The 15,000-nt window shown below is 36.7% G+C and overlaps 1 protein-coding gene across 2 annotated transcripts in view; it reads left to right on the forward strand.

The window, feature by feature from the left end:
* The window catches only part of LOC150091434 (malonyl-CoA decarboxylase, mitochondrial-like), a 118,251-nt gene extending 104,644 nt beyond the window's left edge, over positions 1-13,607 (forward strand). The window contains exons 10-12 of one of the 2 annotated variants that reach the window (XM_090383896.1): positions 213-260; positions 3,083-3,188; positions 13,404-13,607. In XM_090383896.1, the coding sequence (XP_090240022.1) occupies positions 213-260; positions 3,083-3,188; positions 13,404-13,521 (272 nt within the window). In that variant the 3' untranslated portion in view covers positions 13,522-13,607. The remainder of the gene's footprint in view (positions 1-212; positions 261-3,082; positions 3,189-13,403) is intronic. The other variant, XM_090383904.1, reaches the window with a different exon arrangement.
* The last annotated feature ends 1,393 nt before the right edge of the window (positions 13,608-15,000 follow it).

Raw genomic sequence — 15,000 nt, forward strand, 5'->3', positions numbered from 1 at the left:
CAACAGTGCATCGATATTTGTGTGATTCCTCAGACCTTGATATTTTGGATAATTTGGCACTTCACAGAAAAAAAAAATTGTGTGTGTGTGCCGAGCATGCATAGCAGAAGTTAAGTGAAACTTCTTTAGAATCTTTTGAAACATTTATTTCAATGTTACAGTGGTTTAATATTTTACAATTGTTTTACAAGTTTATTATAAGGTTTTTACAGATTTCTCCTTTGTACTCAATGGAGGTGGTTTCGGTGGTCACATTACAGGTAAATATGCTCTATACACCTTACAATGTCTTTGGCATGTTGAATTATAAATTTTTTTCCATCAGAATTTTTTATGAAATGCGGTAGAGAAATAAAATAAATATTTTGGTTTTTAAATTTTGAAAATCGGACTGCTAGAAGCTGAGATATAGTGGTTTAAAACATAAATGTGACATACGTGTTAGTTACACGCTGGCCATGCTGTATAGGTATGTTGAGGGTCTGACGGCTCCGGGGATTTCTCCTATCTCCGTGTATGTTCTATGTATCGAGTGACAGTACCCTGTCTATGCCAGAGGTTTAAAAATAATGTATGGGTCATATGGTATGTAGTTTGTTGTGCCCATTGTTCATCCTGCCTGTTGGCCACCGGGCCCCCAGTGGGACCCGGCATTACCATACCTAGCAACAGGGATGCTGGCCGGGTGTACCAAGAGACTAATTATACTCTGACAGGTCCTGCCACTTACTTTCCTGGGATTTCGGTGACTAGGACCTAAAATAAAGGTTGGAGCTATCACAGTTGATTTAAGTAAAATTGCATTTAGAAAGCATTGCGTGGGGTTTTACGCTGAAAGAACTATTTCTAGAGAGCCTAAAGGTTCGGGCAAAATTTGATGTGATTTAAATTTGGACATGTGGGGCAGTCGCTGTACAAGAGAAAGTGATGGGAGGGAGTGTGAAGATGGGGGATGAAATAGGAAGAAGAGGGGTTGGATAGGAAGGTGATCCCCATTTTCAGTGGGGCATGCCCGTGCCCTACGAGAGTGAAAATATGGGGAGGAGAGGAGAAGAGCAAATACTCCCCTCCTCGGAAAAAAAAAAAAAAAAAAGCCACACAAGGGAGTGCAGTTTTGGGTCGCCAGTAGGCCATACAAATCACCCTAAAGTCTTGTCTTTCTGTGGTATGGTGAGTTTTTTTACTCGTTTGACCTCCTGCATTTTTTCTAGTCGGGTTGCCTTTGGTGTATTTCTATCATTGTTTTTCTTCTAGAAAATACATCCTGGGCATATTGACTGAGTGCCTTGTAGTCCACTTCAGTGTCTAACAGTCTGGGTTCTTGGTTGTCTGGTATATATTGGATTGCCATTATTAGGCGTAGTCGTAGGTCATCATACAAATCGCACTCAAACATTGTCTCCAGGACTCCGGGTTGCCACAGGGACAATCCGCGTTATTTATGATGCCAAGTTGGTGAAATTTAGCTTTAAACGGGCTGTGTCCTGTAAGGAGGAAGGTGGTATTTCAACCGGGGTGAAACCACGCTGGCGCCTTAGGGTACAGCTTGGTGACAGTGGGGAGGAATCTTCTAGTCACTGCACCTTTTTCTGTGTTGCTCCATCTCCTCTGCCAAATCTGGACGAGGTGGTTCGTGATTCTTTTCTTCTCATAGTTGCGGTCATTAGTGATGTCAGAGGTGAGGTCATACATTGTAGCCGATGTGTTTCTGGCAAGATGGTAGAGCAGACCACAGCGGGTAGCTTCGAGATCCAGGGGGAGAACTCCTGTCAGGACTTGGAGGGCAGCCGTGCTAGTCGTTCTAGTTGCTCTCGACATGGTAAGGAGGATGGTCCTCTGAATGGTTTCGAGGATCCATTTATTCACTTCTAGTCCCGCCTTCGCGTACCAGACGGGGAGCCATATGTGATGGCAGGGATGAAGAGAGCTTTGTAGTAGAGAGACAGGGCAATATGTCTAAGTCCCCAGGCCCTGTGAGTGACTCTAGCGATGAGGGCCACGTATCTTCTTATCTTTTGTTTAATATATTCTAGGTGTGGCTTGAAATTTAATTTTCTGTCCAGGATTATTCCTAGGTATATAATCTGTTCGCACAGCTTAACTGTTTTGTTCTCAATCTTAATTTGTGGTGGTCTCCTTAAGTCTAGCGTACCTTTTAGCAGCACCGATTTTGTCTTGTCGGGTGCTAGTTTGAGCAAGTGTAACTTCGTCCAGTCTAGCAGCTTTTGCAGGGCATCATTTTCTTGCATTTCTAAGGATCTGCTGTCAGCCTTGATGGTCAAGACCAAGTTATCTGCATAGGCCTGGGCCTCCACACCACCCAGATCCATGGCAAGGAATTTGTCTAAGACAAAGTTCCACAGGACAGAACCTTGGGGACAGCCCCTGCGGACTGGGCGACTGAGGCATTTATATGGTGTGGTAACTTGCACTGCTCTATCAGCCAAGTAATCCTTTGTGCAATTATACAGATTCAATGGAAGGTTGGCAGCTATGAGTCTCGTCAAGATGCTCGGCCACAAGAGGGTGTCGAATGCCTCGGCAAAATCCACTGCGATGACGAGGAAGTATTTCCTTTGACAATGGGTGGCTCTAGAGAGGAGGTTCTGTATTGCTTCGATAGTGGATTTGCCAGGAGCAAATTGCTGTAGAGGTACTGATTGCATCATGTGTCACTGCTACGTACAGCATATGTCATTTCGTGTCACATTTTCATTGTGATTTTTGTCAGTCCACGGACGCAAGTTACTCCCATGTGGAAACTGCTTGAGCCGTGTCTAAAGGAGTTTCACTTCAAAAGGTTGGCCATCTGTACATTAATCAGTTATGTCTGTACTAAAAAAAAATTCCAAAGGGTAATATCTACTTGCCAGCTTCCAATTTAGTAGATAGTTTTCAGATAATTAGGTGCATCTTCGGTTTTCCAATAAGCTTTTTTTTTTTTCTGATTTTGGTTGTGTTATTTTTTAAAAACAGTTAATATTTGAAGATAATAATTTTGTACATCTAAACTGAATGGCACGCACACACACAGTACCTGCAAACTGTTTTATTTATTTTATTACCTTTTCCCATTTCATAGCTCATTTCCATCTTCGTAATGGTGCAGTTATATGGCGGATTAACTGGTTAGCAGACCCATCACCGCGTGGAATTGCCAGTTCCTGTGGAATTATGGTGAATTATAGGTAATCATTTTAAAAAAAAAAGAGCATAATGGATAATTTTTTTTAATAAAATAAAGGTAACATCCATTTTCAGGTATTGGGTGAATTAGAGCTCATCCATTTTTCATTTGTTTACCATCAAAGTATAAAAATAAATATAAAAAAATAAACCCAACAATAATTTATTCAGTAGACTGTGGTTTATGTTTTTATATGCATTGAATGTTGATCTCCTGAAAAACTACTAAAACCTTAGAAAGATAAAATGAAAAAAAAGCAAAAAACAAGGTAATTTTTGCTTTTTACATATTATTAGCTGACCCAAGAAATGGATGATGAGAGGATATGAATAAGTTCATATAAAACCAACTTGATCTTATTATATAACATTTACATTAATTTGACTTTTATGTGTTTCATTCAATCTGTTTGTAAGATGAAGTCTTTTTATTAGTATTGGCAATATGATACAAAAAAAAAACCTCTTCAATTGCCCAGTCATGCCAATAATTTGTTAAAATCTGGTAGAAGTTTATTCCAACAATCAGTAACTCTTTGACTGGATGCAAATTTCTGTACATCTATTCTGCAACTATCCTTTTTCAATTTAAATTTATGTTTGTTTGTTTGTTATTTGGTTTTTAGGAGCATTAGCAACTAAGACCATATTGCTCCGGGGATATGCGGTGGTCATTCCCTGACCTTTCCACCTCCTCCGTATTTGGTGGTCACGGGCTCGAACTCTGGTCTAATCAAGAAGCATGTGCTACGCACTGGTGCTCCTGCCCACCTGGCTACGGAGGCTTAAATTTATGTCCCCTTGTGTGTATCATCTGAGGAAAGGGAAAAATTACACCCCTCCCCCTATTTAGTTTACTTAACTCTTTTGAAACCTTATATACTTTATTGAGGTTACCAGGCACTTGGTTTCCTGATATTTCATTTTACAGACCACCAATGTTTCTTGGTAAAAATATCCTTTTATGTTGCCCAGCTAATATTATTGCTCTTCTCTGAACCCTTTACAGGTGTCTGTGTCTTTCCTAAAATGAGATTTCCAAATTTCCAGATGTGGCTTAATTGTCTTATACAATGGGATAATCATCTCTATGTCTTGGCAAAGTTCCTATATATCACTAATAGAATCCCATGGGCTATTTTAGCAGCCTATTTGCTCTGCTCAGAGAATTTCATATCAATCTGTACAATTATCTCTAGATCTCTTTTCCTTATCCACTACCTTGAGTTTGGTGCTACCTACCCAAACAGTATGTTATTCTGAGTTTGCTGTTACGAAACTTTGCATATACTATTATTAAAGTTGCCAGTTTTCAGCCCATCCACTTGATTTAGCTAGACCTTGAAGTAGCACACCCTGATTACTGTCATTAATTGCCTTTATATCATCAACAAGAAATATCTACATCAGTATTATTTAGTATTTAGCAGTGGTTTTGAATTACATAAGACCTTCCACCTATAAAAATTTAGTGCTGACATTATTTTAAGATGTATCTATTTACAAAAAAAATTATCAAAAAGCTTTTTTTCATAACTGCTCATATTAAAGTTGTAATGTCTGTCGTGTTCTTTCACTTAATTGCAAGAAGATGATAGACATTGCATTGTCTATCATCTTTTAGCAGTTAAGTGAATAATAGGGTTAGAATGTGGGAAGTGGCAGTACACTGGATGAATTCAGTATCCTGTTTGTTTTTAGTTGCATAAGGGTAAAAATATAACTTTCAGTAAAAATACAGTTACTGGAGCGTTCAGATGACTAAACATGAAACTATGTGACTTACGAGTGGTGCCAACATTGATTGGCTGAGATAAGCCATATCCCACACACTGCTTTTCTCCAGGTTCAAGTCAATCTTTCTAGAGGATGTCACGTGACATATGTCAGAGCTGAAATGAAGAAAAAGAAACAGCAAAACAGCAATTTTTTTTTTAACAACTAACAAAAATTAACATCACATACAACCACTGATTTTTCTCGCTCATACATTATTAGACAATTTCACATCAATTAACAGTGATTTCACGGCAAATTAACAATAAACTCATGCACATCAACAGAAATTATCTTTTTTTTTTTTTTTTATTTTACAAAACTAATACAGTGAACAAGTCTGAAAACAAAATTAATAAAAGTCACATGATAAAAAAGCCCAAGAAACAAAAGCAAACAAGACAAGAAACACGATGAAAAATAATGACCTAACAATCAAAACTAAGCACCTCTCCCTTCTTGTGAAACTGTTTTATACTGCAAACAGTTTCATGTGAAGATACACTGTGCTGCCACTTTATTAAATACACCCCTGCTGTGCACACAAATGGTTTGTCCCACAACGTTGCAGGTCACGTGACACAGTTGTGGATATAAATGCAGCAGAACAACCTTTCTAGTATCAGTTAAGCGTACAAACCATAGCAAGAATGGGGAAAAGGAGTGATCTAATGGACTTCGAACGTGGCACGGTAGTAGGTTCAAGATGTGCTGGACAAAGCATCTCTGAAACAGCAGTTCTCCTGAACTTTTCATGTACTGCAGTTTCAAGAGTGTATCGAGAATGGTGCAAAGAACAGAAAACATCCTCTCAACGGCATTCCTGTGGAAGAAAATCGCTTGTTGATGAGAGAGGTCAGAGGAGGATGGTTAGAATTGTGCAAGCAAACAGACGGGCCACAATGTCGCACATCACATCAGAATACAACCTTGGTGCAAAGAACAAAATATCGCAATGGACCACTAGTCGCACTTTGTCGCAAATGGGCTACATCAGCCGACGACCACATCCATACCTTTGTTATCAATGAAGAACAAGAGAGCACAGCAACACCAGCACTGGACTATTGAGGATTGGAAAGCAGTTGCTTGGTCTGACAATTTGAAGTTCCTGGTGCATCATGTTGATGGAAGGCTCAGAATTTGGCAAAAATGGACTCGTCATGCCTGACGACTACTGTGCAAGGCGGTAGGTGTAGTGTTATGGTGTGGGGAATGTTTTCTCTGTGCATGTTTGGTCCATTGATACCTGTAGATTCATGTCTGAATGCCACATCATTGCTGACCAAATGCATCCGTTCATGTTGACAGTTTATGCGCAGTCAGATGGTTGCTTCCAGCAAGATAATGCACCAAAGCCCGAATCACTATGGAATAGTTCCAGGAACATGACAATGACGTTTCTTTGCTGCTACAGTGGCCCGCTCAGTCCCCTGGATCTCAATCTTATTGAACGTCTTTGGGATGAGCTGGAAAGGGCTGTTCACTGCAGGCCTACACCTCCATCGAATCTCAAGGAACTGCGTGCACACTCACATCTGCATGGTACTCCATTCCTGCACAATGTTTTCAGCATCTTGTTCAATCCGTGCCTAGACGAATTCAGGCTGTTTTGAAGGCTAAAGGAGGCTCAACATGCTACTAGGTAGGCGTTCCTAATAAAGTGGCAGCACAGTATATAAACAGTGCAATGTGAAAATATTCTATTTGCAAAAAGGCTGTTTAAATAAAAACTTGTTTTTGGAATATTAACAATTGTCTCATAGCCCTGGCTATAACCACTGGGTCAGCAATAATTAAAAGTGTAGTGAACATAGCGTATTTGTTAGCCGGTTTCTGTGGTTTCCCACAACTCTGCTTTAAGTGATCTGTGCAACTTTGCAAAGCCAGTCAGTGTGGGTTGTGTGAGTAGCGTGTTGTTTGTGTTGTTCAGTTGGTCTCTTAGTTACTGGGATGCACGATTACTGGGAAAGGGCCTTCCAGACCAGGGACAGTAGAAAAATGACTGTCAGGCTGCCTGCACTCTTGCAATAGCAAGAGTGAAGGAAGCCAGCAGAAAGGGGCATTTTACAGAAAAGATGAAAGCAGGGAAGGCAATTTGGAGGCAGCAGAGTGGAAGGTACCTCCAAGACAAAAACAGAAAAGAGGAAAATGCTTAGTGAAATATGCAGATGTCCCTAGAGAAGGGCATGGGGTGGGGAAGGAAAGAGAAAGTGTGAGTAGAAGTTCTGCCTGCTGATCATCTGGGAAGTTGTGGGTATCGGTTGAATTTGACTATGGAAGAGTTGATTCACTGGTGCTGGAGACTTGCCTAATGGAATGATCAAGATGGTGCAGCAAAGCAGAGCAGATGTTGCCCATCAAAAGAGGCTTCAAATCCCACCAGGATATTTTCCCTGGTTAGCTTAAAGAAGTGAGTATGATGGTGCTTTCATATCAGTGCCATCATTCCTACAAGGAAGATGCCCAATTGGCTGTTCATTCTGTTCTGGTTGTGGCCGATGACTAGGGAAGAGCAGATGCGAGGAGAGGCTGATCAGTTTCAGGAATGTCTCGTCTGGATGTCTCATTTGTGGGCTTAGACTTGGAGAGAAAAAGTGTAGTGTATTATGTAAGTACTGTTTAACCTTCAGGTGCTGCTTATAAGACGAAAAGATTTTGATTTAGCCATCAGAAAAGACAGTGACAATTTTATCTTTTCTGATGACTAAGCACAATTGAAAAGTGCATAAGTTATAGAAGTTATTTGAAAAACAATAAACACAATAATAGAATGTTTACAAACCTCCCAAAACTTTTTTTTTTTTTTTTTTTTACCGGTTACTAAAAACACTTAATTGTGCATAATTTGGAACTAAGATGTTGTGCCGTTCCCAACAAAAAAGCAGTGAGCTAACCTAAATTTTTCAAGAACTCAAAACAGATTTTCATTCACTAAGGTCTCATCTTTTACCACAAGACCTTAGGCAGAGTTAAGAGGCTGTGGCCCTTTGCTATGACAACCTAAATCAGCGCTGCCTGATTCAGCATTCACAGTCACCCTCAGTAGAGTCGGGTGGTGTATCCTCTTTTCTGAGTGTGTGTGTTTGGAGGAAATTCTGAGTAAACATCAGAAATTAAACAGTTTGAAATAAAGTTTTCTGTATCTTACATTTCCCTAACTTCACTCCTGTTTGGGAAGGTTGTTGGTAATTGCAAGGGCAATCTGGTAGTTTTGTGGGCCTTCTTTTCAATGTGAGCCCTGTTTTTGAACTCTTCATCTTCAGCATAATTTGCTTGTGCTACAATTCTAGAGTATCTCTTAGGAGTGACAGTAGGTTGTAAAATACTTTCTGTTTTGGAATCTGTCATTTCAAAGTTATTGGCTTGTAACATTTTAAACTTGTGAACATTAAATTCTAGATCAAATGAGGAATCCATTGATATCCTATTTCCATTGTGCCTCTTATTACCCAAATATAGGGCATGTTTCAAGTTTTGGGGGTGAAAGTGGGGGACAGAATTAAAAATATGTTATGTTTACAATTAAAAACACCTTGAAAGTCAGAAACCCAGCTATTGTCAAGAAATAAATCCTTAACATAAATTTTACTAGCAAGTTCAAGCCTGAAAAGGCCAGGCAGAAGGAGCAAATCGACAGAAAAATTATTGATAGTGGTAATGCTATCATTGTCTATACTGTAGCTATAGTGGCGACCATTGTTTCATCATAGTGATAGCACAAAAAATGTTGATTTACAAGCCAAAAACAACAAAATTAACCTCGCTAATTCTCCTTCAAAAACTGCATCTGGCAAAACTAAAATCAGAATCCACTGTATACATTTTAGCCACAAAACAATCTCTAAATGAAGGAGCATGGCCACACACTTTAAAAAAACTTAGACAATTACTAGTTGATAAGGTGGTTAATGAGACCAAATTCATATTAAAATTCAACTCTATAGCCACATGCTAAGTTTTGAAGCATAAAAATGTGGGAAATCCACTCAGCCAAACTGAGTGATAAATTAAAATCTTACATTGCACTGGAAAAAGCTCTTCTGCCAGCAGAAATATAAGCCTGTGCATATTTCCCAATTAACATTCTTTCTGCTGAAGTAAAGCTAGAATTTTACTAAAATGCTCATTCTAGTTTTACTTTAAATTTCTCTCCTGAGGCTTAGAATCTCTCCTAAACTGACTCTTTTGTAGATCATGAACTATTTTTTTTTCCTGAGAGACAAAAAGTTAATCTATTATATTAATTTTTTTCTATTTCAATATCAACTCTTCATCCTTTATACTTATTTATTACTTTAAATTTTTTAATGTTATCATCTTATTCAGTTTAGATGAATACTTCCCTCTTCTACTTAGCAGTGGAAATTGTTTGTGTATATATACAAAGGTGTGGCTGTTAAATAATGAGACTGCATGTGCAGCCACTACACACCAAGTACCACCCAAAGTGTTAAAAGGACTTATAGGAGATGACCTCCATAAATGTCTCTGTACTTGGAAGAAATGTATGGAACAGTGTGTGCTAGCCTAAGGCAATTTTGAAGGGAATAACTCCAAGGGTACAAAATATTTCATTATATTTATTTTATTGCAACAGTCTTGTTCCAGTGTACATGACACACCTTGTACATTGGATCCTATACATCACGCCCTTGCTTGTTTCATGCTTGTTTTAATAGAATAAAATCATTTCACTGTGAAATTTTGACACTGTAAAAAATGGATGCCAAGAATTCACTCCTTTTGAGTCTGTCATTTTCAGTAAGCTGAACAGTGGACTGTCTTAATATCGGCCATATTTAATTTTTTTTTTTTTATTCACACTACTTGTGTTATTGGACTTGGTTACACATACCCTGCAATCAAGCAAAGTGGCCTGAAAACTGGGCACATGAGAAACACAAAAGTTGTAGTTGTAATGTTACAACTACTTTTAGGATAACTCTGTCTATGATGTTACTTAGACATCTGGAAGTCATGCTTTTGACAAGGCAAAAAATGTTTTTTAGAATAAGATCATGCTATACTGTAATAAAGAAAAAAACTGCACTTTAAAGGGGAAAAGATATTACATAACATTTCTGCCTGTAAACTTTGACATTGAGAAAATACTGTGTGTTATTCCCTTCTCCATGATCATAAAAACATATACACAATTGTCAAGTGATGCAGCATGGTAACTATGTATCATAAGGAAATATCTTGTTGAACTTTACAAAAAAAGTAGGCCAAAAATAAGCACTTTCATTAACAAATTAGATTCCTCTATGGCAGTGGTTCTCAAACTTTTTAATGTGAAGGCACCCTAAATCCATTATGAAAAATGCCCAGCACCCCTAGTCCTGGGTGCATTTGGCACTGGCAGAATATTTTGTAAGGTGGTGCTGTTTCAAATACAGTGTACGTGACAGACGGCTCGGCTGTTCCGTGTATAACACTGCGATGCAGTCAGCAATTATTTCATGATGACTTCTAATTTACACCATTGCATGAAATTCAACAACTTTTTGTAGCAATGGCCACGATGTAAGCCGATGCTAAATTTGACGTTGCGGCACCCCTATAAAGAGTAAGTGGCACCCACTTTGAGAACCACTGCTCTATGAAAAAAGCACAAATACAAATGAACAGAAATCAAATAAGAAAAAAAATATATATATATTAAAACATAATATGGATTAAAATAAGAAAAACATCTAAATGTTGGGTAAGGTAGCCTTTAGAGTTGCCAAAAGTGTAGAAATAAGTAACTTGAAATAAGACTCAAATGAGATAAAATGCTAAAATTATAATGAGATAAAGGGGGAATCACATGAGGAGACACAAATTCCTCCACAAATTAAATCATTTGAAATCAAATGTCAGAATAGTCTAAATTAAAATAACAAACACAAATCAATTAAGTAATACAAATAATTTTTAGGGACAGTTAATTTAAAATAAAACTATACAAAACAAAAATTGTGAATGATGTCCCATATATTTGTATCAAAAGACCATTCAATTGATATTAGTTAAATAAATGAAACTTAAATACAGCAGACTTTCGATTTACTGGGGTCTGATTAACCGGGAGACTTAAAGACTCCAAATTTAAAAAAAAAAATCAACCAGAAATCATAAAATTCAAGTGATAACTAGAATAGCTATAAACAGATGTTTTACAAGTCGTAAATAAGCAGCGTTATAAGTCGTCATTGGGAGAATAGTGTACCTATTATCTTGCAATCCCCGCTGTCTTCACACCTGCCTCTCAAAAAAAAAAAAAAAAAAAAAAAAAAAAAAGAGACCAAATGTTTAGTTTGTTTTAGTTCTATCGCACTGCAAAAGGACAAATTTTGTTTCATTATTTATTTCAGGGATGTCAGATTTTTTTTATAGTAACTATTTTTATTATTATTTATTTATTATTATTTTTTTTTTTTGTTTAGAAATTGCAAAAATGATGGGCAAACACAAGAGTTGTGCTTTCAATTAAACAAAAACTGAAATTATTCAAAAGTTTGAAAACGTTGCATCCGTTAAATCTCTAATGAACCATTATAATGTTGGTTACTAAACCATACACGACATTGTAAAAAATAAAGGGAAGCATCGCATTGGACACGCGGGTAGTGCGTGGTAAGTTTTTTCGTTTTTTATCTATCGGCATACTTTTTATGTAGGTTGCTGAACATTTTTCGATACAGTAAGTCCATGACTTACATAGCTTCGGACTTACGTTACATTATGTATATTTTTTTTATAGACTGAAGATTTCAGTGAAGGGGGGACACATTTCACCATAATAACGTAAAATCCCACAGAATTCCAGCTGTCAGTATTATCACAAAGGCAATAGGAGAGTTTACTACCCGTTAAAAGCCCAATAACCCGGAAAGTGCAAATTGTTTTTATTGTTTTATGGCGGTGACTTCCAGAAATGAGCTTCAGTAAAATGTGAGCGCACTCGCGTAGGGTGATAATAGTGAGTTTTCGTTCCCTGTGAAGTTCTTTTCAGAAAATTTAATTTTGACTGTTATCGTGGTGCCAACTAAGAGTATAAGTGACAGCGGTACTAGTAAATCTATGAGGAAAAGGAAAGCGATCGAGTTGGATTAGAAAATTAAAATAATAAGAATGTATGAAAATGGCCAAACATTAACAAGTATCGTGCAAAATTCAGATTTGTTAGTGGCAACGGTGAACACAATAAAGGAGAAAGACAGAATACGAGAAGCTATTGGCACCAATGAAGTCAACTATAATAAACAAGGCTACAAAATACATATCAGTTTTTACAGTACAGTAACATGCTTGTTTTCTTCCTTTTATGTTTTCTTTTCTTATGTGCCACTCCGGCTACTTCACCGCCGTCCCCAGGTAAAGTTTTTAATTGAACTAATTAAATATATATAACTATTTTTCTTCATTCTTCTGAGGGTATTATGTGGTGTTTGTAATTTTGGCATATCAGGGATATAGTAGTAATATTTTATTAGTCATTCCTGAGTTACATAAAAAGTCCTGGAATGTATCTCTCACATATACCAGAGACACTGTATTTTTTGATTAACCAGGGAATCGATTATCTGGGAATTTTTTTTTTACCATCTATCCCGGAAAATCGAGAGTCTACTGTAATTAGAATTAACCTTAAATGATGATACAGTAAATAAAATGAAAGATTCAAAAAGGAAATGCCTAATCCAGGCTTGGTAATGGCTCCAGTGGAATAATGATGGTACATTCACTGATAACTTGAGTGACTTGTGTCTGGATCTAGATTGCATAGCAATTAGGACTCTGTAACTTGGACAGAAATCTGGTGAAGCAATACTTGCATTCTCTGGGAAACTTGAACAAATGGAAACTGAAGCTTGGAATAGTTACATTTTAAACCTTCTTTGTCTTAAAATGTGATGTCATCAGACAATCCAAAGACTCATTCTGAGTATTTGAGTCTCTCCCATCTAAGGATCACCATAAACAAGAGGAAAGTCAATAATGACATCCCACTGCTATGTTTAAGAACTGGACAATGTTGATTAGGAAAAGAAAAGGTGCTTTAAAGGAAATGAAATGCAAAAAATAGTAAAAGGCACTTTAAAAACTATTTCTAAATAATGCTTGTCTTAAAAATCATGCGGATCAGTTTTTTTTTTTTTTTTTCTTTTCCTTGTTTCTTGTTCTTTACCAAACAAATCAAAAAACTGTATTGGTACCAATAGTAAAAAGACCATACCACCAAGTATGTCACCGAGAGGGAGAGGGGGTTGGGTCAGGAAGGCAATAATTGGCATGGTATATTTGTTAAAAAAAAAAGCAGAGGGAAGGGGAGGGCACAGGTTGAACATTTTGTGACTGAAATCTTGACTTAACATTTATGTAAAATAAATTTTGCACTATAATAAAGCAGCATTTTTTTCTGATATCGGATTGATATGTTTTTAATTTAGGTATTTCCTAGAAGCTGCAGAGCAAAACAGCAAAAAATATATTGAACGATATCATGTGGAAGTTTCTGAAGAAGTACAGCAATTATTAGCAGCACATCATTGTCAGTCTGCACTCTGATGAAACTTGCAGCAGATTACAATTCAGCAAGAATAAATAATTTTCTGTGTTCGTGTGTGTGTGTGTGTGTGTGTGTGTGTGTGTGTGTGTGTGTGTGTGTGTGTGTGTGTGTGTGTGTGTGTGTGTGTGTGTGTGTGTGTGTGTGTGTGTGTGTGTTTAAATGTGTTTGTTTGATAATGTTGCAAAATTGGGAAAGTTGCAGGTAATTTTATGTAACTTCCTCAAATTGGAAAAATTACTGTATGCAAACCTTTGTTCCAGAATGTTCAGTTTGCATAATTTTAAAAATCTGATTTCATAAATTTGTAAACATTTTAATATGGAAAATATTTCTTATATTCTCTGTAATGTGTATAAAGGACCTTCCAAGTATTAAAAGATTGACATTTGTTATATCAGCAATTATTTTTCTTGGTCTGTTTGTCATGTTTTACTACTTCTAACCTCTCTCTCTCTCTCTTTCTCACACACACACACACACAACACACACACACACCTGTGCACAAGCATATAAATATTAATACCAGATTGAAGTAGTTTGAGGCCTTTGTATAGTGTACCTATTTTTAAAGGCTTTAAAATAAAGTTATGGAAATCCCTGGACCAAACTGCACCACTCAATAAAGCTGACTTATGAACATGCATGCTGTTTATTTAAAAATGTGCTTTAAAAAGTAAATGATCATCCTGTTGAATCATGAAATAAATTCATTATTCACCATATAAAATAAATGGTACTTTATGCATAATTTCATATTATAAAATACTGTATAGCTTATAAAGCAGTAAACTATGAAAATAAAACAGAATAAACTGACATATATTTTTTTTAAAGTATTACTAGTTTCATTTATTATTCAAATGTTACTCATTATCAAATTAATGTTTTGTATTAAAATAGTTAGGCCTGTTAATAGGTAGGTCTTTTATTGTACTTATAACACAGTGCAAAGTTTAGCAACATTTCCTAGGTTATAATTTTTGTGTGCAGAGGAAGGTTGTTCTAATGAATGATCATATCTCTCTCTCTCTCTCTCTCTCTGTTCTGCAGGTAAATTTCTAAATATAAAATACTTAATAAATATATGATCTGCTGATAATTCCATGAAGAAGGAACCAGTTGCATGTCATCATGATATTGCATGCCTAACCAAGCTTCCATGAAAGGAGAAGTTAGTGATGTACTCACTCAAGTAAAACCTAGTTTCATCAGAGAAAATATTACCGCTAAACAGGTCTGTAGTAGAGGGTATACACCCTTTGGATTTGTTTAGGTGAATAGCATATACCTTCTGGTTTTTGAAAGACTTGAAAAAACAAATATGATTAAAATATTTACTAAAAATTAAAAAATAAATTTATTAGAATTGGATTCTTAAGAGGGTATATGCTGTATACCCTCTGCAGTTCGATTAATAAGCAGAGTATATTCTCTGCATACGTAACATTCACAGAGTATACCTTCTGGTAATTTTACGA

Source organism: Mastigoproctus giganteus, chromosome 1, assembly GCF_048544385.1.
Source record: "Mastigoproctus giganteus isolate SK-2022 chromosome 1, ASM4854438v1, whole genome shotgun sequence".
NCBI classification, from domain to species: domain Eukaryota; kingdom Metazoa; phylum Arthropoda; class Arachnida; order Uropygi; family Thelyphonidae; genus Mastigoproctus; species Mastigoproctus giganteus.